Raw genomic sequence first — 24,973 nt, 5'->3', positions numbered from 1 at the left:
AGAAATTTCCCTTCCTTTCCCCTTTAAGCCTTGGGTCCTGCTGACATCCCTGAAGGGGAAACATGCTCTGGAACCTGACTGCAATATATCTACCTTGAAAAATCCACCTTGAGCAGTTGGGGGGGGGAGGGGGGATCTTGGAGGGCCACAACAGTGGGGCGGGGTTTGAAGCGCGGTAACGTCAGGGGGGGGGGCACCAGGCATTACTTATTTTGACTGTAGATTTATAATAAATCATTTATTTCTATGCCACATCCGCGCTCCGTCTCCCTTGGGCCACACTTCTTCGTATTGCACTCACTCCCTGAGGCTTACTTACCGAGCAAGCACGCACCCAATTCGGATCGTGCAGCGCAGCGCTGCAAGAAAAACGTGTGTGTTCGTTCTCACGTACAGTGCAATGCACCCGCACCAGTCAGCCTTCCTCGCCCGCCTCTTGGGAAGTTAATTTTCCATTACGCTCAGGGGCGGCTTACTTCCCGAGTAAGCACGCATGCAATTTTGAATGCTGCAGCGTTGCAAAGACAAACCGGGGACTTTTTTTTTTGGTTGCATTTTTCAAATCTCATGCAATGCAATGCAGTTGCACCGAGCAGCCCTCGCCCGCCACGTGGGAAGGCAATTCCCCATTGCACTTACTTCCCGAGTAATCACGCGTGCAATTTGGAGGGTGCAGCGTTGCAAAGAGAAACGGGGACCTTCTCCCCCCCCCCCTTTGCGTTTTTTAATCTCATGCAATGACCCCGAGCAGACCTCGCCCCCTTTTGGGAAGGTAATCCCCCATTGCACTAAGGGGGGGATCGCTTCCCCGCGATTCGACGGATCGGGCCGCAGATCCCGCTGCCTCTGAGTGCGCGCAAGGCCCCGGCGGGAGACAGGACCCCGGGGCAGCAAGCAGCCAGCCCCACCGCTGGGCGGGCCACCCACCTGCTGAGGATCCCCTCCCCTCCCCTCCTCCGCCGGCTAGCACGAGGGCTTCCTCCCGAGTAAGCGCGGCGGATCTCTCTCCCTCTCCCGGCCTCCCCCTTCTCTGGCGCCGCCCCGTCCGTCTTGCTTCCCCCCTTCGGCGGCGGCGGCGGCGGCTCCTCCTCCTCTCGCCCTGCTCTGCCCGCCTCGCCTGGACGCCTCGCAGACAGACGGCAGGAGCCGAAGCGGCGGCCGATCCGCGCGGAGGATGGGGGCGGCGTGGACCCCCTTGCCGCGCCCTTAGCCGCCTCGCCTGCCTCTCCCTTCCCCGACGGCTGCCGCCCCGCCCTCCCCGCCCCATGGCTGAGTAGCCGCCCGCAGGAGGGCTTGGCTGCCTTCTCTTGGGGGGGAAGGTCGCGAAGGGGACCCCCCCTCCCAGCCCCGAGGCGCCCCACCTGCCAGCCGCGTCCCCCCCCCCCCCCAAGTCCCCTCCCGGCCCCACCATGGCGTTCACCTTCGCCGCCTTCTGCTACATGCTGACTTTGGTCCTCTGCGCCTCGCTCATCTTCTTCGTCATCTGGCATGTGAGTGGGGGGGGGGTCGAGGTGGGGGGACGGAGAGCCCAGGGGTGGGGCGGGAAGGGGGAGGGAGGGAGCGGCTGGGGAGCCGTCGAGGGAATGGGGGGTGAAGTTGGATGAAGGGAGCAAGCAGTGGGGGCTTCCTAAAGGCGGGCAGGCAGTGGGTCTGAGAGTGTGTGGGGCAGATGCCTAAGGAAACATTTTTTGGGGGGTGGGGACCTCTGGGAGAAATCTGGCTACATATGAAGTGGGGAAGGCTGGGGAGGCTTCATGGAGGCGCCTTGGATTTGGTGGGGGGTGGAAATGAGAGGATGTTATGCCTTGAGAAAAAAGGTGGTTCAGGGAGAGGAAGGGGGGGATCAGGTTGTGGGGTTCAGGCAGGGCAGGCCCTAGACTGTCTGGCACTCAATTCGGTGCCCCCAAAATGCCGGCGCTGTAGGCGGTCACCTAGTTTGCCTAGTAGCAGGGCCAGCCTTCGGTTCAGGGCTACAAATCTAGCAGTGCCGCCAGTGGCGTTGTTCACCTCTTTCTCACGATTCTTGGGGCCTTGATATCCTTCCTCTGCCATGGTTTCTTGAACCCAGAGCTCGCTGTCCCGCAATTGGAGAATGTCTGAAGGGAAGTCACTTGGTTCTGACAGGGCAAGGGGGCTTATGGGGTTTTGAATGCAGGAGGCTTTGGGGGCGTCACAGTCCCCCAATTGATTTGGGGCCCTAAAGTTAGGGAGAGCTGCCATGTGCAGGGCACAGCGTGGCAGCGGTCTGTGGATAGGTGCCTGGGAATTTGGCACGATTCCACAGAAACGGCGCCCCAAGCGTGGGGCATTGCAGGAGGCCGCCTTAGAGGACATGGGATTTCTGGGTATGGGGCCTGCTGGCTTGAAGAGCTGGGGGTTTCTCTGTGCCTCTGAAAGGGCCGCCTTCTGCAGACATGAACCTGTGGGAAATGGGGGAGAAACGGACTGAGAAGCTTTAGCTATGCAGTGTGTATTCAGACACAGGAGAGGCCAGCCTGGTGAGCTGGGCGAATTTGGGGAAGGGGCGAAAGCTGTAAACGTGGCAGTGCAAGACTGGGGAGGCCCACGGTTATGGGTCTTGAGGTTTTGGTGGAAAAGTGGTGGCGTCTGGCTGGAGTTTTTGGATATCAAGAATACCTGACAGCCAGCTTTTATCCTGGGCCTTGTGAATGGAAATGATTTATTGTGCGGGTCGGAGACTGTTTCTGACCAAAGGTCCAGATTTGTGGGCCGGTTTGCTGGAGATACGGGCTGGATGGAACCACTGGCTTCCCCTTTTTTCTCCCAGATGATAGGATTTTTGAAGGGCTGAGGCCTGTTGAACTTTGCCAGATCATTAGAACATTTTTTTTTAAGGATAGAGGGGAGAAAGGGGGGAAAATCCCTATCTTACTTACTCTCCTTATCCTACTGAATGAGAGGCAAAAAAATCATTTTTGTGGGGGAAATGGATGGAAGGGTTGTGGTAGCCAACGTGTATCCGGGCTACCTGGATCTCCGTTTCTCTCCCCCACCTCCTCTTTCTCTGTCTCTTCCCCCTCCCCCCTTTTCCTTCCTTTCGGGTGACGCTTTCAGGAATCCCAGAAAAGAAAACAATTTCTCCACCCGTTCTGCCTGCCTTTCTCTGCCATCTCTCCCCTCCCAAACTCCCTGTGCCTCCCCCCCTCTATCCGTAACTAAGGAACCTGGCTCCGGTTGCCATGGGAACTACATATGTTTACAAAATGATGCTCCCCTACTAATAATCTGGATGCTACCATCTTTTAACCCCTTTTTTGCTGCAGCCCTGGGAGCATCCTTATCTCTCCCCCTCCCCCATTCATTACTGCTTATCAAACATAAAAAAAACCCTCCACAGACATTGGCCGGTGTGAGAGGGAAGCAGTTTTAGAGGAGAAATCTTGCAGGGACCAAAAGGGTAATAGATCTGGGCATGCCTGGAGGAGATAGATCTGCACATTTCTTTTGCTGCCTGTGTTGCTCAGATTGCAGTGCTCGCCTTTCTGTCCCCTCTTCAGAATCCATGAGTACCACCGGGTTGTATATTCAATTGTTATAAGTGGAGGTCCCACCTCATTGTTTCAGTAGGTCAATTTGAGGCTTTTCCGTTCCAATCTGCTGCTGTGAGTACAACGTTGGGTTGAAACTGGTGTTTGGTTTGGAAGTGTACAAGGGTGTGACTTTAGGTTTGTGGCCTCTCTTGTTTGCACCTTTCTCACAGTCACCCATAACACCGTGGACCTGTGTGACTTATAGCGAGGCTTAATTTGGAAAGCCCTTGCAACAGTTTTTGCTTTTTGGGCTCAGGCCATCAGTATCATTGAGCGTATGTAGAGTGCCTTCCTTTTCTTTCAGGGAAAGGAAAGGTCCCCTGTGCAAGCACCAGTCCTTTCCGACTCTGGGGTGGCTCTGCTTTCACAATGTTTTCACAGCAGACCATTTTACAGGCTGGTTTGCCATTGCCTTCCCCGGTCATTACACTTTCCCCTCAGCAAGCTGGGTACTCATTTTACCGACCTCGGAAGGATGGAAGGCTGAGTCAACCTCGAGCCGGCTACCTGAACCAGCTTCCGCTGGAATCGAACTCAGGTCCTGAGCAGAGAGCTCCGACTGCAGTACTGCAGCTTTACCACTCTGCGCCATGAGGCTTAAATAACCCCTCTTAGCTGCATCTTTCTGTCTTTAGCATGATCCTTGCTGTAGCAGAGCAGGAAACGGAAGAGAGGGCTTTGGAAATGCACATCAGTATCTTGGACCATGTAAGGTTTTGCAGTCTAACCTTGGAGCAAGAGCCATTTCATAGATTTCATTCCACACCCTTTTGTATCCAACCACCTTTTTCCTTTTTTCCTTCTTCAACCAAATCTTTCCCCCCTTCCGGTTGGGTGAGCGGCCACGGTGAGGCGGGCCGAAGGTGGAGGCGATCACGACTTCTGTTTGGAATTGCCTGATCCCGTGCAAATTTCTGTGAACTCGGTTTGCACACAAGTACACTTCACTCTCGGTTGAACAAATAGGTTTATGTGTATCTAAAGACTTCCTAATCCTCCTCCCCCAAAGAAAAGTCAGGCTACACCAATGGAAGGAGAGTGAAAGGAGTGCACATGCAATTCCGTTCAGCAGCGTGGACAACTCAGACCAGAACGGCATGTTCTAGAGAATTCCTGCCCGTGAGAAATTCAGATGCTTCCAGTGTGGATGGCGTTCAGCTGCAAGCTGTCGATTTTAGGTGTACCTCAACTACCTTCGCCTAATTGGGCTCTGCCTCTTGCACAGCAGGTTTGGAATTTGGGAAGAGCCCCTTGCTGGGCCCCGGGAGAGCAAATGGTGGTCAGAAGAGGCGTCCCCAAGCTAGACAGGCCATCGGTTTGACATGATACAGTGCTGCTCCCTTTACAGTCTATGTCTCCACCCATCTGTGATGAGAGAGAAGGGCATCCGACTTCCATGTGCAGGGCTGGCACGGATGTCCGACGTTTTTGTCACGGTGACATGCCAATTTATTCACAGCCAATCTGATGTGACTGAGAATGCGTCAAAAGCAGGCCGTTGCGAAAGGACCTTGTCCCAATTCTCGGCGGTGCGTTTTGTTCCATCCCCTGCAACAGGCTTTTCCAGAAGAGGCTTACAGGGAAATAAGGGGTGGGGGAGAATCCAAATATCTCCAAACGTCGAAGCGGGGTGGTGCCTTTTCTCCTTGGCTTTTCAAAGACGGGTCGACTCCGGCGACGGGTCATCTCGCGTTCTGGAAGGCGTGAGTTGGCTTTTGGGAGCAGCCGAGGGAACAGGTTTCAACTTTTTAGGAAGAGAGTTCTTTTGTGCGCCAGCAGCGTGTTTTTTAAAAAAGATAATCTGCGTCTGGTTGTGCGTCCTGACCTGTTGCTGCCCTCTCCTGGTGTGTATCTGCATCTTTGAAGTCAGGGCACGGCTCTTTAAAAACACTTGTCTTGGTCCCTTGCAAGCTATCGTTTTTTTTGGCACGTCATCCCCGCACGTGCAGAAGACGTGGTCCTGAGTCTCTAGCCTTTGTGAAAGAAGAAAAACAAGAGTTTTAAGTTCAAATATCTACTGTTTTGGGATGGATGGAACCATGGCTAGTGTCTTGTGGGAGCCGGCGTCCCCCTTACAGAATTGCTGCCACTGCGATACCCTCCTTCCATCTTCTTGGAGTCTCAATCATGCTTTAAAAAAACCTTTCTTCGCTCCTTTGTGTGGCTTAGACTGGGAGGTACCTGCTGCGATAGGGCTGAGGAAACATGCAGACATAGAGCTAGATCAAGATGGGTAGCTGTGTTCGTCTGCCTGTAGCGTTAGAAAAAGAGCAAGAGTCCAGTAGTACCTACAAGGCTAGCAAAATTTGTGGCAGGGTAGGAATTTTCGTGAGTCCCTGCTCACTTCTTCAGAAAAAGAGCAAGAGGCATGAGAACATAAGAGAAGCTATGTTGGATCAGGCCAATGGCGCATCCAGTCCACTCTGTGTCACACAGTGGCCAAAAAACCCCAAGTGCCATCAGGAGGTCCACCAGTGGGGCCAGGACACTAGAAGCCCTCCCGCTATGCCCCCTCCCAAGCACCAAGAATACAGAGCATCACTGCCCCAGACAGAGAATTCCAACAATATGCTGTGGCTAATAGCTACTGATGGATCTGCTCCATATGCTTATCCAATCCACTCTCGAAGCTGCCTATGCTTGTAGCTGCCACCACCTCCTGTGGCAGAGAATTCCATGTAATCACCCTTTGGGTGAAGAAGTACTTCCTTTAGTTGTACCTTAAAGACTAACAAAGTACTTCCAGTTGTACCTTAAAGACTAACAAAATTTGTGGCAGGGTGTGAGTTCACAGTGCCTCATGAAAGCTCAGATCCTGGCACAAATTTTGTTAGTCTTGTAGGTGCTAAAAAACATAGGGCTGGAAGAGACCTCAAAGGTCATCTCAGTCAACTTGCTGCACAGTGCAGGAAATTCTCATTTATTCCACACACACACACACACACCACACCCGTGACCCCTGCTCTATGTCCAGAGGAAGACAAAAAACCTCCAGGATCCTTGGCCTGCAGGAAAAAATCCTTCCTGACTTCCAGGGCTCTTTTTGTAGAAGGAACTTCTTTGCATATTAGGCCCCACCCCCTGATGTAGCCAATCCTCCTGGAGCTTACAGTAGGCCCTGCACAAAGAGCCCTGCAAGCTCTTGGAGGATTGGCTGCATCAGGGATGCGTGGCCTAATATGCAAAGGAGTTCCTGCTACAAAAAACGCCCTGCTGATCTCAGAGTGGTTGGCAGCATTATTTTGGGCATGTAAGAATGGGCCATAAGAGCTAAGCCATGGCTCATCCCTTCTTGCTCTCCCTCTCACAATTTGCCTAAATTCGCAGGAGCAAAGCTTGGGTTGGTATCAAGATCAGGATGAGATAGGGTGCACGAAACTGTTGGCTGAATTGTGCCCCTTTAACATTACCCTTATGGGGATTAACAAAGCGCTGATAAGAGAAGAGACAGCCCATACAGGGAACGATTCCTAGGACAGATTTTTTTTTTTTGTCTCACCAGTTCTCCCCCACATTACATTTTTTAGACCTTCAAATACTTGACTGCAACCGAGAGAGGTTTGTGAACGAGCGTCATATAGGTCAGGGCTGGCTGTAGCTCCCCGTAAGCTGTGGTGAAAATGTGGCTATCAATGCTTATTGCTTGAAGTGCTTGTTGCTTTTTGGAACCTCTGGGCAGGGTAGACTCTGGAGCAATCTTAGGTGTGCCCTTGCAAAGCCTAATATGCAAAGAAGTTCCTGCTACAAAAAAAAAAAAGCCGTGCCTAAGACCCATGGCGTGGGGACAAGGCTAGGGGGTGAGCATAGCGAAGGCAGTTCAGTCCCCTGCCTCTGGAGCATCTCTTGTCCATTTCAACATGGCCTGGGAAGAAGCCATGGCTCAGGGGTGGAGAACGTGCTTGGCAGGCAGCCAGTCCTGGGTTCGATCCCTCGCGTCTCCAGTTAAAGATCTCGGGTAACGAGGTCTTGCGAGAGACCTTTTTCTGCTGGAGGCCCTGGCGAGCCGTGCCAAATAATATAGACCCTTGGCTTGAGTCTGTTTCGTTTTAGCGGAGGGGGGGGGGGGACACAGACTGTGCGTGAATCTCAGAGCGTCCAGAAAGTTCCAGGTTCAATCCCCAGCGTCTCCAGTTAAGAGATCTCGGATGGCAGACGCCGGAAAAGACCTTTCTTTGTCAGAGACCCCGGGAGAGTCTTCACCAGGCAGAGGAGCTGCGAGATAGGCACTGGCTGGCGCACGGCAGCTTCATACAATTCCATGTGGGCGAACTTCCGATTCGATTCCATGGGGTCAGCGCTGCCTGGTTGGTTGCTATCCGCAGCCCTTCATTCTCCTCACTTTCCACGGCCTAACGCCTCGTGCTCTGACCTTCTCAGTTAAAAACGTAATGTGTGTTTGGGAAGGGGGGGGGTACTAATGTACGCCCAGCGATCTTGCGAACGGCACCCTTGGAGAGTACAAGCAAGGCAATTTTGCCCGCTGGGTACAGTTTCAACTTGCTGGGCCCCCACAATTGGCAGCTGTTGTTGCCCTGGCAACCAATTGAACCTCCCAGGCCTGTGTTGTCGAGGTGAAAGGAGACGAGTGCTATATTTATTTCTCCCCCCCCCCCATTCGTCTTTTTCCTCTCTCCCTCCCTTTTCCCCCCATCGAGGGCAGGTTCTGATCTCAGTGGGGATGTGGGGGGAGAGAGAGAGAGAGAGCCATGCGTGTGGGGGCGGCAAGAAATGGAACAGTGATGGAGCTCTCCGAGGCTTTTGATATTCTCTTCTCATTGAAGACGGCCTGGTGTGAAAATAATACCACGAGGGACACGTCGCCCCCGGTTCCCAGAAGGACTTGGCGGATTGGCTCCCAAATTTCCCCAGTGGCGATTGGGGATGGGGGGGGGGGGGAGCGGAATAAAGTTTCTTGGAGCAAGGCATGGGGGTGGGTGGGAAACGGCAGGGATAGAAGTAATGGCGTGCCAAGAGAGCCAAGAATTGAGAAATTGGGAGAGGAGAGTCGCGTTTTATGAAAGGAATGCCCTTACTGTGAACTGCCACCGTCTGGAGACGTGCGAAATGGAGTCACAGGGTTGAAGCTGGCTGCACAACTTCTGACAGAAGAGGGACTGTATGACTTCCTCGCTGATGCGCACTTAGTGTAAGCTAGACTCAGATTCTTATATCCTCATGGAGAATAGGTCGTAGAGTCATAGAAGAATAGAGTTGGAAGGGGCCTCCAAGCACATTGATGGTTATCAAAGATTTCAGGTTTTCACGGCGGGTAACATCATTAGGGTTTGTAGAATCTTTCGGGCTCAAGTGCCGTGTTCTTTCTCCAGTAGAACACGGCACTTGAGCCCGAAAGATTCTACAAACCCTAACATTGATGGTTATTTGCCATGATTAAACAGAACCTCCGTGTTCAGAGGCAGTTATCCTTTTAATATTTTTTATTTACTTTTGAGGCAAATGGGTAGTATATAAGGAATTAGAGAAAGGAAACTAAGAGCCCCGGGGCACAGAGTGATAAAACTGCAGTCCTAAGCTCCGCTCACAACCTGAGTTCGATCCCGGTGGAAGCTGGGTTCAGGTAGCCAGCTCGAGGTTGACTCAGCCTTCCATCCTTCCAAGGTCGGTAAAATGAGTACCCAGCTTGCTGGGGGGAAAGTGTAGAGGACTGGGGAAGGCAATGGCAAACCACCCGTGAAAGCAGCGTCACCCCAGAGTTGGAAACGGCTGGTGCTTGCACAGAGGACTCCCTTTACCTTTTTTAAAAAGTAATTATGTAACATAAACCCAAACAATGGAATAATGCTTTCTCATTAACACCCCCTTCATTACCTAAAAGAATTTTTAAAACGCTTCCTATAAAATATTATAAGAATAATTTTGTTGGAGTACATTTGTATTCAGACTTTAACGTTTAGAACTACTTCTCATTCTATTTCTTAATTGCAATACATTTATGTACAAAATTTTAAACTACTTCTCATTCCAGATTTGCTTCCTGCTTTCATAACAAATAATACACACTCCCATCTCTCCTGGAATTTTGTAACTGATCTGTTTCTGAAATAAGATGTTAGTTTCACCATCACTGCATACGCAGCAAATTTGTTTTCCCACTCTTCTAATCTTGGGCACATGCCTGCTTCCCATTTTACTGCATAAGTAATCCTAGCCGCTGTCACCGAGTATTCTAAATGTCTCTTCCAAAATTTCGGCTAATCGTTAGGCTGTAATCTTTTGAATGCAAGTGCTTTGGGGACAATAACAGGGCAGGATTTGGCTTCTTTCCTGCTTCATAGGCTTTTTGGGAGCATCTGTTCAGCCACAGGCTGTTGGACCAGGTAGACTGTTGGCTAGAGCTGCCGGTGGCACCTGGAGATGTCCCACAATTATGGTTGATCTGCAGAAGACCAAAATCAGTTCCCCTGTAGAAAATGGCTGCTTTGGAAGGTGGATTCTGTGGTCTTGTACCCTGCTGAGATCCCTCCCTTCCCCAAATCATACCCTCTTCAGACTCTACCCCCCAAATCTCCAGGTGTTTCCTGATCCAGAACTGGCAAACCTAGCCTGTGGCTGCTCTCGGTATCCTTCTGATCATCTCAAATCTGTGTTCCTATCAGCTTTGCAACATAGGTTTATCATAAGAAAGAAACAGGGTGTGCTGCAGAAAAGAAAATACAGATTGAACTCATAAACCTGCCTTGTTTGGTGTAGTGGTTAAGCAAGTTTGGTGTAGTGGTTAAGCCAGTTTGGTGTAGTGGTTAAGCCAGTTTGGTGTAGTGGTTAAGCCAATTTGGTGTAGTGGTTAAGTGCGAAGACTCTTACCTGGGAGAACCAGGTTTGATTCCTCACTCCTCCATGTGCAGCCGCTGGAATGGCCTTGGGTCAGCAATAGCTATCTTAGGAGTTGTCCTTGAAAGGGCAGCTTTTGGGAGAACTCTCTTGGCCCCACCTACCTCACAGGGGATCTGTTGCAGTGGAAGGAGATAAAAGGAATTGCAAGCTGCTCTGAGTCTCTGATTTGGAGAAAAGGGCAGGGTATAAATCTACTTTCTTCCTCCTCCTCCTCCTCCTCCTCCTCCTCCTCCTCCTCTTCTTCTTCTTCTTCTTCTTCTTCTTCTTCTTCTTCTTCTTCTTCTTCTTCTTCTTCTTCTTCTTCTTCTTCTTCTTCTTCTTCTTCTTCTTCTTCTTCTTCTTCTTCTTCTTCTTCTTCTTCTTCTTCTTCTTCTTCTTCTTCTTCTTCTTCTTCTTCTTCTTCTTCTTCCTGTTCCCGTACCCCCTCAGACTCTCTCCCCACCTCTGTCCTCTGTGGCAGCAGCTCTCCTCTCAGGCAGAGGTCTTTCACATCGCCTGCTACCTGGTCCTTTTACCTGGAAGTGCTGGAGGACTGAACCTGGGACCTTCTGCATGCCAAGCAGAGGCTCTGCTGCTAAGCCACAGCTCCTTCCTGTGCAATTGTGGTTAGCTGAAGCCAAACTGGGTGCTACGGAGGAAAAGCAGTCCTGCTTCTGGATGCTGAAGAAGACCTGAGGAAGGGGAAGAGAAATGACTTGCCGGCAAGGCAGCTGTGTCCTGAGTATGAGCACACCCTGCCTAGGTGTTTGAGGACATTTGCTAGCCGCAGGAGGCCATGGGGAGGCCCGCACCAAGACATCGTCTTTGGGGTCCCTTAGTGTGCACACCTTTGGGCACCTTGTGCAGTGTCGGAGTTGTCCATGCACAGAGCTTCTGTAAGCCTGGAAAAGCATCTGTCTGCAACAGTGTCTGGAGCAAAGGTGGCCAAACTTTGGCTCGGGAACTACATGCGGCTCTTTCACACATACTGTGCTGCTCCCGGAGCTCAAGGAGGAATTTAATGCAGGCTTACTCTCAAGTTAGCATGCTTAGCACCGGGACCTCATTCAGCCTCTGAGCGCTGACCACTGCGTGTAAAGTGGGGAAGGAGGGGGAAATAGGCAGGCTCACAAGTTCTTCTCTTCCACCACAGAGGTTTGCCTGGAGACCTAGAGTGGGGAAAGAGAGCCGAGGGAGCCACTGGAAGGAGGGATGGAATTACGCAGGGCAGCACAAGGTCCCCCCTTAGTTTCATAGCTCTTGCAGGAGCTGTATTTACTAACCTTGGTGTCAAGGCAAAGAGAGATGCACACTAATACAAATGATAGTCAATGGTTTATACGGTGCATGTGTGTTTCCTTCTTGCACTGGTGTCAAAAAATAATTTCCTAACCTTTCCCTATGCTGGTCTTATGGGGACTGTTATTCCCAGCTTTTGTTTTTTCTTAAAGTCTCCTTCTTGCATGGTTGTGTTATAAAATACATACGTGTGCACCAATACTCCGTCTAAGCTGTGGAATCTTGTGAGCAAAAATTCTGCTTTGTGAGCTACTGGCGTTAAAGCTGTGAACCACTGCATAAATTAGTTTGCTCTGAGGCCAGTTTTCCTGAGCTAAGACAAAAATGTGTGAACTGGAGGCTAACAAACTGTGAGCTAGCTGACACTAACTCAGCTTAGAGGGAACCTTGGTGTGCACTTTACTTTTCTGTGCAAAGGAAGTATTACGAGTTTTAAGAAAGACGTGTGTGTAATATTTGTTCACGACTTGCGACTTTCAAACATCTGACGTTTATTCTATGTGACTCTTACGTTAAGCAAGATTGGCCACCTCTGGTCTGGAGCTTCCCCAGTGAGCTGCTAGACCAGTACCCTCCCCAGTAACTCATAAGAAAGGAATGAAAATGGCAGTCCAGGAATAGACAGCATCCCATAGTATCAGCCTGTGTTTCGTGTGTGTGTGTGTGTAATGCCGTCAAGTTGCAGCCAACGTGGCATAGGACAGAAGCGTCGAACTCGTTTGTTATGAAGGCCAGATCTGACATAAATGAGACCTTGTCGGGCCCGGTCATGTCAGACTGGGCCATGTGTGTTCCTATTTAAGATTAGGTAGCAGAGATATAAACTTCATAAAGGACACAGACAAACTAAATGAAAGATTTTTTAACTTAAAACATGCTTTCTCAGTCTTAAAGGTGCTTTCTTTGTATCTCTCCCATCGGATCCAAGGAACTGGATGAAGGAAGCTCTGGCTCTTTCCTCCCTACCCCAGGGGGTCAGAAGAGGGAGGAGCCTCAGCCAACAGAAGGAAGAGAGGCTTCGCTTAGTAGCTCTGCTGTGTAATTGAGAGAGCCTGGAGAAGCAAGCTCTGCCTCCCTCCTTCCTCCCCAAGGGAGGAGTCTCACCCAAGGGAGAAGATAGAGACTTTGCTCTGTAGCTCCTGTGCTATTGAGCAAGCCTTGCAAAGCAAGCTGCTATGCAGAAAGAAGCAAGAGAGAGGGAGAAGGAAGCAGATGACAGGCAGTTGCTTGGAGGCCTGATAGGTGCCCGGGCAGCATGTTTGACACATCTGGCATGGGATTTTCAAGGCAAGCGAAGAACAGAGGTGGTTTGCCATTGCCTGCCTTTGCATAGTGACCCTGGGCTTCCTTAGTGGTTTCCCATCCCAGCATTAACCAGTGCTGACTCTGCTTTAGCTTCCAATATCTGGCAAGATCACGCAGGCCTACAGAGCAATGCAATTGAAAGCCGTTCAGTTATTTTAACAGAAGCTCAGTCCCCAAAGTTTGCCTCTGAATCCTCGTTTCCAAACTGCAGGAGAAACAGTCTGGTTGCTCCTGGGTGCTGGTTTTGACCTGATTGCGTTGGCTGATGCAATGGGTCTGATGGTCTTCAGTAGGCATTGGGGGTGGGGGGTTATACACCTGGTCCAGCGTCCCAGTTTACTCAGAAGCCAGCCAGATATTTCTGGAAAGCCCTAAGCAGGGCAAGAATGCAACAGCTTTTCTCTGTTGTTTCCCCGAATCAGTAGGTTCTCTAAGGCAGGGGTGGCCAACGGTAGCTCTCCAGATGTTTTTTGCCTACATCTCCCATCAGCCCCAGCCAGCATGGCCAATGGCTGGGGCTGATGGGAGTTGTAGGCAAAAACATCTGGAGAGCTACCATTGGCCAGATATTCTGCCAGCTCTGGTCCTCTTAAGGTAGACTTCTCCTGTATAGAGAGGTTTTATGAACTACTGGCCATGACACCTAAATCAACAGACTCATCCTCCATGTTTCTCTCTCTCTCTCTCTTTGCTATCAAGTTGCACTTATGTGACATGGGAGGGTTTTCTCCATAGGCAAGAGACATTCAGAGTTGTTTTGCCGTGACCTGTCTCTTTGTAGCAGCCCCGGACTTCCTTTGTGGTCTCCCATGCAAATACAGACCAGGGCTGACCCTGCTTAGCTTCCGAAATCCCATGAGATTGGGCTAGCCAGGTTAGGGTGACATTTTCTAAAAAGGTAAAGGTAGTCCCCCGTGCATGCACCAGTCATTTTCGACTCTGGGGTGGCGTGGCATCACGGCGTTTTCACGGCAGACTTTTTACGGGGTGGTTTGCCATTGCCTTCCCCAGTCTTCTACACTTTCCCCCCAGCAAGCTGGGTACTAATTTGATCGACCTTGGAAGGATGGAAGGCTGAGTCAACCTGGAGCCAGCTACCTGAAAACCCAGCTTCCATCGAGGTTCGAACTCAGGTCATGAGCAGAGCTTAGGACTGCAGTACTGCAGCTTTACCTCTATGGTTGTGTTTTTTAAAATACTTGTTAACTGCTAGTGATTTCTGTGCTTTTTAATGATTTTTGTCATGTTTTGTTTTACTTCTCGTATTTATAGTTTATTGAAATACATTATATACATAAATCATATACCATATTAAAAAAAATCCAAATACAGATAAAACAGAGATCGAAGGTCGATTCCCACATTCTTATTCACTTGCGATATTAACTCTATCTATTCATTAATAACTGTTCACCTTCACTATTTCATTCTGATTTAAACCTGAATTTTTCTCATTTACTCATTTGTTTTGTGAGTCATTTTTAGGCAGGTCTCTGGCGTGTAGAGCTTTCCTTGATCAGTTTGTCCCAGAGGTCATCCGTGTATCTTGTAGCAGTGAGTTCCTTATGTTCACTGGGTCTTCGTGAAGATCACTTCCTCTGCCTCTCCTGAAGGAAGGAAGGAAATAGGAGAGGGAAGAAGAAAGAGACGGAAAGAAAGCAGCTTTAGAGCCAGTTTGGTATAGTGGTTAAGTGTATGGACTATTATCTGGGAGAACTGGGTTTGATTCCCCATTAGAACATAAGAACATAAGAGAAGCCAGAGAAGGGCAACTAGAATGATTAAAGGACTGGAGCACTTTCCCTATGAAGAAAGGTTGAAACACTTGGGACTCTTTAGCTTGGGGAAACGTCGACTGCGGGGTGACATGATAGAGGTTTACAAGATAATGCATGGGATGGAGAAAGTAGAGAAAGAAGTACTTTTCTCCCTTTCTCACAATACAAGAACTCGTGGGCATTCGATGAAATTGCTGAGCAGACAGGTTAAAACGGATAAAAGGAAGTACTTCTTCACCCAAAGGGTGATTAACATGTGGAATTCACTGCCACAGGAGGTGGTGGCGGCCACAAGTATAGCCACCTTCAAGAAGGGTTTAGATATAAATATGGAGCACAGGTCCATCAGTGGCTATTAGCCACAGTGTATGTGTGTATATAAAATTTTTTGCCACTGTGTGACACAGAGTGTTGGACTTGATGGGCCATTGGCCTGATCCAACATGGCTTCTCTTATGTTCTTATGTTAAGCCATGTTGGATCAGGCCAATGGCCCATCCAGTCCAACACTCTGTCACACATTGGCCAATGTGGCCACATTCCTCCACTTGTACTGCTGGAATGGCCTTGGATCAGCCATAGCTCTCACAGAGCTGTACTTGAAAGGGCAGCTGCTGTGAGATCTCTCTCAGCCCCACCTACCTCACAAGGGTGTCTGTTGTAGGGTGGGGAGAAGGTAAAGGAAATTGTGACTCCTTTGAGACACAGTTTGGCCACTCCTGACATAGGATTCTCAAGGCAAGAGGCATTTGGAGGTGGCTTACTATTGCCTGCTTCTGCCTAGCAACCCTGAACTTCCTTGGTGGTCTCCCATCCAAATACTAACCTTGCTTAGCTTCTGAGATCTGTGTAGACTGGGCAAGTCTGAGCCACCCAGGTCAGAACTTTAAGACAATCTAGTAGTATTCCTTCAGTTCTGTCGTCTTCCAAAGGACTGATGAGCTGATATGTGTCAAACGCTTCAAGCCTTCAGAAAGCACCGCACAAACACTCTGATAGAAATTACCAAGTAAAAATAATACTCCACATGGAGCGACATTCTCTGATGTTTTGCAAATCCCAGGCCGATACCGATATTTATTTATGCAAACTTGGGGACTGTTCCTCGTAGTAATTATATTTTATTGGCTAATGATGTAATTACTCATACTTTATTATTTTTTTTTTAAAGAAAACCCTCTTTTTCTTTCTTTTCAGAAAGGGTTGGGTCTTTTGATTGGCCCTAGACCCTTGCTTTCCCCACAGTTTTGTAAAAACCCTTGTCCGGATGGCAAAAGTGTTGAGGTTCCTGAAGCGTCTTGATTAGTTAGCATAACTGCAGGAAGATGATTAGCATAGCGGCAGAGGGCTGAGGAGCGCAGAGAAAAGAGAAGATAATTTCTGCCCACGGCTTAATTTGAGCAAGGACTCAAGGGGGCTCCAACTTCAAGATCTGTTTTCCAGGCCCGGCCTCAGCTCGAGAACATACGAAGCAATAACGTGTTATTAGCTTAGGGAATTCATTGCCACATGATACGGGGACGGCCGGGAGCTTAAAAGGCTTTTAATAGGACTAGGCAGCTTTCTGGAAGACAAGACTCTTCGTCTTGATAGCTGAGAGCAGAGTCTTTCCCCGTTCAGAGGCAAGATGGAAATAATCGTCCCCTGCTAGTTTCCTGACTACCAGATGTTGGAATTGGGGTGTGTGTGTGTGTCCTGCCCGGTTGCTGTTAGGAAGGCGAAACCGAGCTTCAGTCTGATCCTTAAGACAGTTCTTGGGGTCTTATGGCCAGGGCTTTTTTGTAGCAGGAACTCCTTTGCATATTAGTCAACACTCTCCTGATGTAGCCGGTCCTCCAAAAGCTTACAGGGCTCTTAGTACAGGGCCTACTGTAAGCTCCAGGAGGATTGGCTACATCAAGGTGGTGTAGCCTAATATGCAAAGGAGTTCCTGCTATAAAAAGCCCTGCTTATGGCATCTTTTATCTGAGCATGTGCAAAGTGTTCCCCCCTCACAGCTGAATAACCCATCTTTCAGCTTTCAAGATCTGAGCAAGGCTGTTAACTATAGGATGTTTTGGAGGTCATGAATCCATGAGGTCATCATAAGTCAGAAACAAGTTGGCGGCACTTAACCCACAAACATGGAATTCGCTGCTGCAGGAAATGGTGGCGGCTACAAGCATAAACAGCTTCAAGAAGGGATTGGAGAAACATTTGGAGCAGAGGTCCATTGGTGGCTGTTAGCCACAAGGAATAGATGGAAGACTGTTATGCATAAGGCAGAGATGCTCTGTCTTCTTGGTGCTTGGAGGGGGGCAACAGTGGGAGGGCTTCTGGAGTTCTAGCCCCACTGGTGGGCCTCCTGATGGCACCTGGGTTTTGGCCGCTGGACTGTATGGGCCATTGGCTTGTTCTTAAGAGCAGAGGTCCATCTGTGGCTGTTAACTATAAGGAATAGATGGAAGACTGTTATCTATGGGGCAGTGATGCTCTGTCTTCTTGGTGCTTGGGGGGGCAGCAGTGAGAGTCCTTCTGGAGTTCTAGCTTCACTGGTGCGCCTCCTGATGGCACCTGGATTTTGACCGCTGGACTAGATAGACCATTGGCTTGTTCTTAAGAGCAGACATCCATCTGTGGATGTTAACCACAAGGAATAGATGGAAGGCTATTATGTATAGGGCAGTGATGTTCTGTCTTCTTGGCGCTTGGGGGGGCAACAGTGGGAGACCTTCTGGAGTTCTGGCCCCACTGGTGGACCTCCTAATGGCACCTGGGTTTTGACCACTGTGTGACAATGGATGGGCCATTGACCTGATCCAGCATGGCTTCTCTTATGTTCTTATGAATAACCACAGCCATGCTACCAGTGTGGATCTAGCAGGTATACTTTCCCAGGCCAAAAAATTGTGCCAGTGGATCTCTGAGACTTCGCAGTTTACCGATTTAGATGTTTACACACCGCTTTTCTGCTCAGTAGAAACCCAAAGCAGCTTATACCATTCTTGCCTCCTCATTTAAAAAAAAAAATCCTCACAACATTCTGTGAGGTGGGTTCGGCAGAGAATGTGTGCTGGGCCTGAAGTCACCCAGCAGGTTTCCATGGCGATGCGGGGCTTCCCACATCCTAGTCTGACACTGACCTCTGCATCCTGCTGTTAATCCTGAATTTCATAATCCTGAATTCCCAGTGGCAGGCCTGTTGCAAAGTAGAGATTACTGTTACTCCTTCCTGTTCCTCCCCACAGTAACAGGTACAGTAACAGGTGCAAGGATATCTGGGCTTGAGGAACTGTTGTTTACATGAAGCTTTCTGCAGTAGACCCTGTGAATCCGAGAGGACATATTCGTTCTTTTCTTGTCCTTAGTTATTATTGGGACTTCCTTTTTTAAAAAATAAATAAATAAACATTTTATTACAAACTATGATGATCAAGGTAGATCCAAGTGGGCAGCAATATTGGTCTGAAACAGAGGTGGCCAAACCGTGGCTCGGGAGCCATATGTGGCTCTTTCACACATATTGTGTGGCTCTTGAAGCCCCCCCCCTCCCCCCCGCATCGGGCTGGCTTAGAGAAGGCATTTGTCTCTTCAAATCACATCACCAAACTAAGCCAGCTGGTGGCTTGGGGGAATACATTTGAAGTTCAAGTTGCTTTCTTTCCACCTCTCCCTCCTTACCCATCTGTTTGCTTTCCTGCCTTGTCTTGCAACTCTCAGACATCTGACATTCATGTCTTGCAGCTCTCAAACATCTGACGGTTATTCTTTGCGGCTCTTATGTGAAGCAGCTTTGGCCACCCCTGAAGCAATATGGTCTGAAGCAATAGAATAAAGTTGGAGTCCAGTAGCACCTTTAAGACCAACAAAGTTTTATTCAGAATGGAAGCTTTCATGTGCATGCATTCTGAATAAAACATTTTTGGTCTTAAAGGTGCCACTGGATTCCAACTTTGTTATCCGATGATACGGATCATATATATTGAGAAACAATTAATCAACATCCAATAGAAACTATTGTATGTATATATATATAATATATATCCAAATACAATATATAATATACAATATATATCCAATACGTTGTATTTCTGTGGTCCCAGAAATATAATATATATTTCTGTGGTCCCAGAAGGTAGGACCAGAACCAGCGAGTTGAAATTAAATCAGAAGAATTTCCAGCTCAACATTAGGAAGAACTTCCTGACAATTAGAGCAGTTTCTCAGTGGAACAGGCTTCCTCAGGAGGTGGTGGGCTCTTCTTCTTTGAAGATTTTTAAATATCTGTCAGAGGCTAGATGGCCATTGAACAGCAATGCAGATCGTGTGAATTTAGGGGGAGGTATTTGTGAATTTCCTGCATTGTGCAGGGGGTTGGACTAGAAGATGACCCTGGAGGTCCCTTCCAACTCTATGATTATATCTAAAACAAATTCAGTGAGACTGTTTCTTCACTAGAAAAAACCATTTCAAGTAATCTATAGTAGCAACTAAAGCTTGATGTTCAAATGACTTTTTAATAATGTCTTGAAAGTGCAGTCTGACTTGTGATGTTCTCCATGATCAGTAGGTCCTAATTGGGACTTTCTGAGGAGGCATCTCTCGGCTTGACTTCGCGAACGAAGATTTAAGAAGGGTGCAGTAGTCCACGTCTGCTGCAGGCTCGCTGGTGGCTGACAAGACCAATGCGGGACAGGCAGATCCGGCCACAGTGGCTGCAGGGAAAAGTCTGATTTGGGGTTGGTGCTGTAGCAGCGCGATTCTTCCTCAATCTCCTTTTGTCCTCAAGACCAGCTATGCGTGCATTCTCAAAGGAAGAGACAGCCTGGTGGATGGTGTGCCTCCATGCTTTGCGATCTGAGGCTAGGTCAGACCACTGGTGATGGTTGATGCGACAGGTGCCAAGGGATTTCTTCAAGGAGTCCTTGTACCTCTTCTTTGGTGCCCCTCTATTTCGATGGCCGGTGGAAAGTTCGCCATACAGAGCAATCTTGGGAAGGCGGTGGTTTTCCATCCTAGAAATATGCCCTGCCCAGCGCAGCTGCGTCTTCAACAGCAGTGCTTCGATGCTTGTAACCTCCGCCTGCTTGAGGACTTCAGTGTTGGTCACAAAGTCACTCCAGTGGATGTTGAGGATGGTGCGAAGGCAGCGCTGATGAAAGCGCTTAAGGAGTCGCAGGTGATGACAGTATAAAACCCACGATTCGGAGCCATAGATGAGGGTTGTCATCACAACCGCTTTGTAAACATTGATCTTTGTGCCTTTTTTCAGATGCTTGTTGCTCCACACTCTTTTGTGCAGTCGGCCAAATGCACGGTTTGCCTTTGCCAGCCTGTTGTCAATCTCCTTGTCGATCTTGGCATCTGAGGAGATGATGCACCCCAGGTAGCTGAACTGCTGGACTGTCTTCAGTACTGATTCACCCACAGTGATGCAGGGAGGGTGATAATCTTCCTGGGGTGCAGGCTGGTGGAGAACTTCTGTCTTCTTCAGGCTAACTTCTAGGCCGAATAGCTTGGCAGCCTCTGCAAAGCAGGACGTCATATGCTGCAGAGCTGATACCGAGTGGGAGACGAGTGCAGCATCATCAGCAAATAGTAGCTCTCGGATGAGTTTTTCCATTGTCTTGGAGTGAGCCTTTAGTCGCCTCAGGTTGAACAGGCTGCCATCAGTGCGATAGCGGATGTAGACACCATCGTCATCATCTAGATCTACTGCGGCTCTTTGAAGCATCATGCTAAAGAAGATCGTAAAGAGAGTTGGCGCGAGAACGCAGCCTTGCTTTACACCTGTGCCTATTGTGAAGGGCTCCGAGAGGTCGTTGCAGTGTCTGACTTGGCCTCGCTGGTCTTCATGTAGCTGGATGATCATACTGAGGAACCTTGGGGGACATGCCAAATGTTCCAAGATTTGCCACAGGCCTTTCCTGCTAACGGTATCGAAAGCTTTGGTAAGGTCGACAAAAGTCACATATAGACCCTTGTTCTGTTCCCTGCATTTCTCTTGGAGCTGCCTGAGAACAAATACCATGTCGATGGTGCTCCTGTTAGCAGAGAGGCTGAGGCCTTCCCCTCATAAGAACATCAGAAGAGCCCTGCTGGATCAGACCAGTGAGGGTCCATCTAGTCCAGTATCCTGCCTCACACAGTGGCCTCAACCAGTTCTTCTGGAGGGCCAACAACAGGGCAGAGAGGCTGAGGCCTTCCCTTCATAAGAACATCAGAAGAGCCCTGCTGGATCAGACCAGTGAGGGTCCATCTAGTCCAGCATCCTGCCTCACACAGTGGCCTCAACCAGTTCCTCTGAAGGACCAACAACAGAGCAGAGAGGCTGAGGCCTTCCCCTCAAAAGAACATCAGAAGAGCCCTGCTGGATCAGACCAGTGAGGGTCCATCTAGTCCAGCATCCTGCCTCACACAGTGGCCTCAACCAGTTCCTCTGAAGGACCAACAACAGCGCAGAGAGACTGAGATCTTCCCCTAATGATGCCTCCTGGCTCTGGGATTCAGAGGCTGACTGCCTATGAACATGGAGTTTCCCTTTAATCACGTTGCTACTGTACTGTACTGATCCTCCATGGATCTATCTAATTCCCTTTTAACGCTGGCCATCACTACATCCTCTGGCAGCGAGTTCCACATTTTAATCACTTGCTGTGCTACTGGGCTCTTACTCTTTTCTACTGCTGTGTAAGGGAGCATTTCCTTTTGTCAGCTTCATTGAATACCCTCAAGTTCTAGTATTTTTGGAGAGGGATACAAATTTCTCTTTGCCAATGGTCTCCACCCCATGCATACTTTCATAAACCTCTATCATGCCCCCTCTTGGTCATCCCAACTCTTCAGTCTTTCCTGAAGGAAAGGGAAGGCGATTGTAAGGCACTTGGAGACACAGGAGGCCTGCTGGGTGACCTCAAACCAGTCCCGGTTCTCTCCGGACTCTCTCAGCCCAACCTGCCTTTCAAGCGGCCTGTTGTAGGGAGAATAAGGGAAGCAGATTGTAAGCATGGTTCCCTCTAACTGAGTTGAAGAGAGCTAGCTCAGAGTTTTTTAGCCTCCAGCTCACACATTTTTGTCTTCGCTCAGGAAAAATGGCCCCAGAGCAATCTAATTTATGCAGTAACTCACAACTTTAAAGCAGTAGCTCACAAAGTAGAATTTTCGCTCACAAGACTCCACAGCTTAGAGGGAGTACTGATTTAAGCTGCTTTGAGACTTCTTAAGGTAGAGAAAAGCAGGGTAGAAAAACCAACCCATCTTCTTTTTCTTTAAGGACATCCTTTATGTGGCTTTGTAAAATGTGGGCAATTTGGGTTTGGGGTGGGCAATGACGTTGCTCGGACTTTTAAATATTTGCGTGTGTGTGTTTGCATCATCTGCAACGGAGGAGGCTAGACGTTTCCTCTCTCCCCCCAACATGTGCTCGAAAGCACAGCATCTTCCCCAGGGACCAGATTCCACACAGAGAAGAGATGGCTTTCTTCAGAGTGACGTGAGCGATGGAGCCCTGGACACAACATAATCCAGAGATTGCAAAGGCCATCAATGGCCAGGCCTGTGGCTGCCCTTATGAACATATGAAGCTGCTTCGTGCGGAGTCTACCCGTTGGCCCATCTTGCTTAGCTCTGACTGCTCTGACTGGTAGCAGCTCTCCAGGGGATCGGGCCAAAACTGGTCTTAAGAACATAAGAGAAGCCATGTTGGATCAGACCAATGGCCCATCCAGTCCAACACTCTGTGTCACACAGTGGCCATAAGAACATAAGAGAAGCCATGTTGGGTCAGGCCAATGGCCCATCCAGTCCAACACTCTGTGTCACACAGTGGCCATAAGAACATAAGAGAAGCCATGTTGGGTCAGGCCAATGGCCCATCCAGTCCAACACTCTGTGTCACACAGTGGCCATAAGAACATAAGAGAAGCCACGTTGGGTCAGGCCAGTGGCCCATCCAGTCCAACACTCTGTGTCACACAGTGGCCATAAGAACATAAGAGAAGCCATGTTGGATCAGACCAATGGCCCATCCAGTCCAACACTCTGTGTCACACAGTGGCCATAAGAACATAAGAGAAGCCACGTTGGATCAGGCCAATGGCCCATCCAGTCCAACACTCTGTGTCACACAGTGGCCATAAGAACATAAGAGAAGCCACGCTGGATCAGGCCAATGGCCCATCCAGTCCAACACTCTGTGTCACACAGTGGCCATAAGAACATAAGAGAAGCCATGTTGGGTCAGGCCAATGGCCCATCCAGTCCAACACTCTGTGTCACACAGTGGCCATAAGAACATAAGAGAAGCCATGTTGGATCAGGCCAGTGGCCCATCCAGTCCAACACTCTGCGTCACACAGTGGCCATAAGAACATAAGAGAAGCCATGTTGGATCAGGCCAGTGGCCCATCCAGTCCAACACTCTGCGTCACACAGTGGCCATAAGAACATAAGAGAAGCCATGTTGGATCAGGCCAGTGGCCCATCCAGTCCAACACTCTGTGTCACACAGTGGCCATAAGAACATAAGAGAAGCCATGTTGGATCAGGCCAATAGCCCATCCAGTCCAACACTCTGTGGCACACAGTGACCAAAAAACCCAGGTGCCATCAGGAGGTCCATTAGTGGGGCCAGGACACTAGAAGCCCTCCCACTGCTCCCCCCCTTGCCCAAACACCAAGGATACAAAGCATCGCTTGCCCCAGGCAACATTACATCAATACCCTGTGGCTGATAGCCACTGATGGACCTCTGCTCCAGCTGTTTATCCAGTCCCCTCTTGAAGCTGTCTATGCTTGTAGATGCCACCACCTCCTGTGGTAGTGAATTCCATGTGTGAATCACCCTTTGGGTGAAGAAGTACTTCCTTTTATCCATTCTAGCCCAACTGCTCAGCAATTTCATTGAGTGCCCGTGAGTTCTTGTATTGTGAGAAAGGAAGAAAAGTACTTCTTTCTCTACCTTCTCTATTCCATAACCTTGTAAAACTCTTATCATGTCAAACCTCAGTCAATGTTTCTCCAAGCTAAAGAGCCCTAAGTGCTTTAACTAAAATGTTCTAACCCTTTAAGCGTTCCAGTTGCCTTTTCTGCACTTTGTCCAATACTATAATATCTTTTTTGAGGTGCGGTGACCAGAATTGTACACAATACTCCAAATGAGGCCACACCATCGATTTATACAGGGACATTATGATACTGTCTGATTTGTTTTCAGTTCCCTTCCTAATAATCCCCAGCATAGCATTGGCCTTTCCCTGTCTCTGTTGTTAGAGGGCCTTTGAACTGGAAGCAGTGGGGATCGAACGTGGGGATAGTATGTCTACAGACCAGTGACCTATAAGGCTGGTTCTTATAGCTCCTTTCTAGAACTTATTTCATATCAAGAGAAGATTGCTCCCATAGCCTGTTGGCCCTTAGAGCCAGATTCTGTCCAGTAGAGAGAACGTGGTTCTGGATACTGTCTGTCCCACCCACTAGCAACACATTAGAACACAAGAAGCAGGGATGGAATTCTAGCAGGAGCTCCTTTGCATATTAGGCCAAACACCCCTGATGTAGCCAATCCTCCAAGAGCTTTCAAGGCTCTTTTTTGTAAACTCGCAGAGAATTGGCTACATCAGGGGGCGTGGCCTAATATGCAAAGGAGCTCCTGCTAGAATTCCACCCCTGACAAGAAACCATGTTGGATCAGGCCAGTGGCCCATCCAGGCCATCACTCTGTGTCACACAGTGACCGAATAACTCATCAGCAGGGCCAGAACTCCAGAAGCCCCCCCAGCACCAAGAATAGAGCATCACTTGCCTGAGACAAAGAGTTCCATCAATACCTTGTAGCTAAAAGCCACTGATGGACCTCTGCTCCAGATGTTTCTTCAGTCCCCTCTTGAAGCTGTCTGTGCTTGTAGCCACCACCACCTCCTGTGAATGCACAGTATTCAGCATCGGCGCCACAGAGCGAGAGGCTCAGAGGTTCTCTCCCTTGGCCCCAACTTCTTATTCTTCTGACTGAAGAACAACATGCCATCAAGTCACAGCTGACTCACAGTGACCTCTTCCACTGGGCATTCCTGGCAAGAGATGAAGAGAGGTTGTTTGCCATTTCCTGCCTCTGCATAGAATCTTTGTGGTGGTCTCCTCTGGTCTAAGCAACAACCATGGCCAACACTGCTCAGCTTCTGAGCTAAAGTAGCTGCTCTGCTGACTGAATTGCTGATTATTTCTCCGCTATGC

The 24,973-nt window shown here is 49.1% G+C and overlaps 1 protein-coding gene across 1 annotated transcript in view; it reads left to right on the top strand.

The window, feature by feature from the left end:
- Positions 1-1,395: 1,395 nt before the first annotated feature.
- CNIH2 (cornichon family AMPA receptor auxiliary protein 2) overlaps positions 1,396-24,973 on the top strand; it is a 107,759-nt gene continuing 84,181 nt past the window's right edge. Inside the window, exon 1 of the mRNA XM_060260566.1 lies at positions 1,396-1,490. Within this exon, the coding sequence (XP_060116549.1) occupies positions 1,410-1,490 (81 nt within the window). The 5' untranslated portion in view covers positions 1,396-1,409. The remainder of the gene's footprint in view (positions 1,491-24,973) is intronic.

This window comes from Heteronotia binoei, chromosome 1 (genome assembly GCF_032191835.1).
Source record: "Heteronotia binoei isolate CCM8104 ecotype False Entrance Well chromosome 1, APGP_CSIRO_Hbin_v1, whole genome shotgun sequence".
Lineage (NCBI taxonomy): Eukaryota > Metazoa > Chordata > Lepidosauria > Squamata > Gekkonidae > Heteronotia > Heteronotia binoei.
Note: the sequence above shows the minus strand (reverse complement) of the source record. Positions and strands in the feature narration are given on the sequence as shown.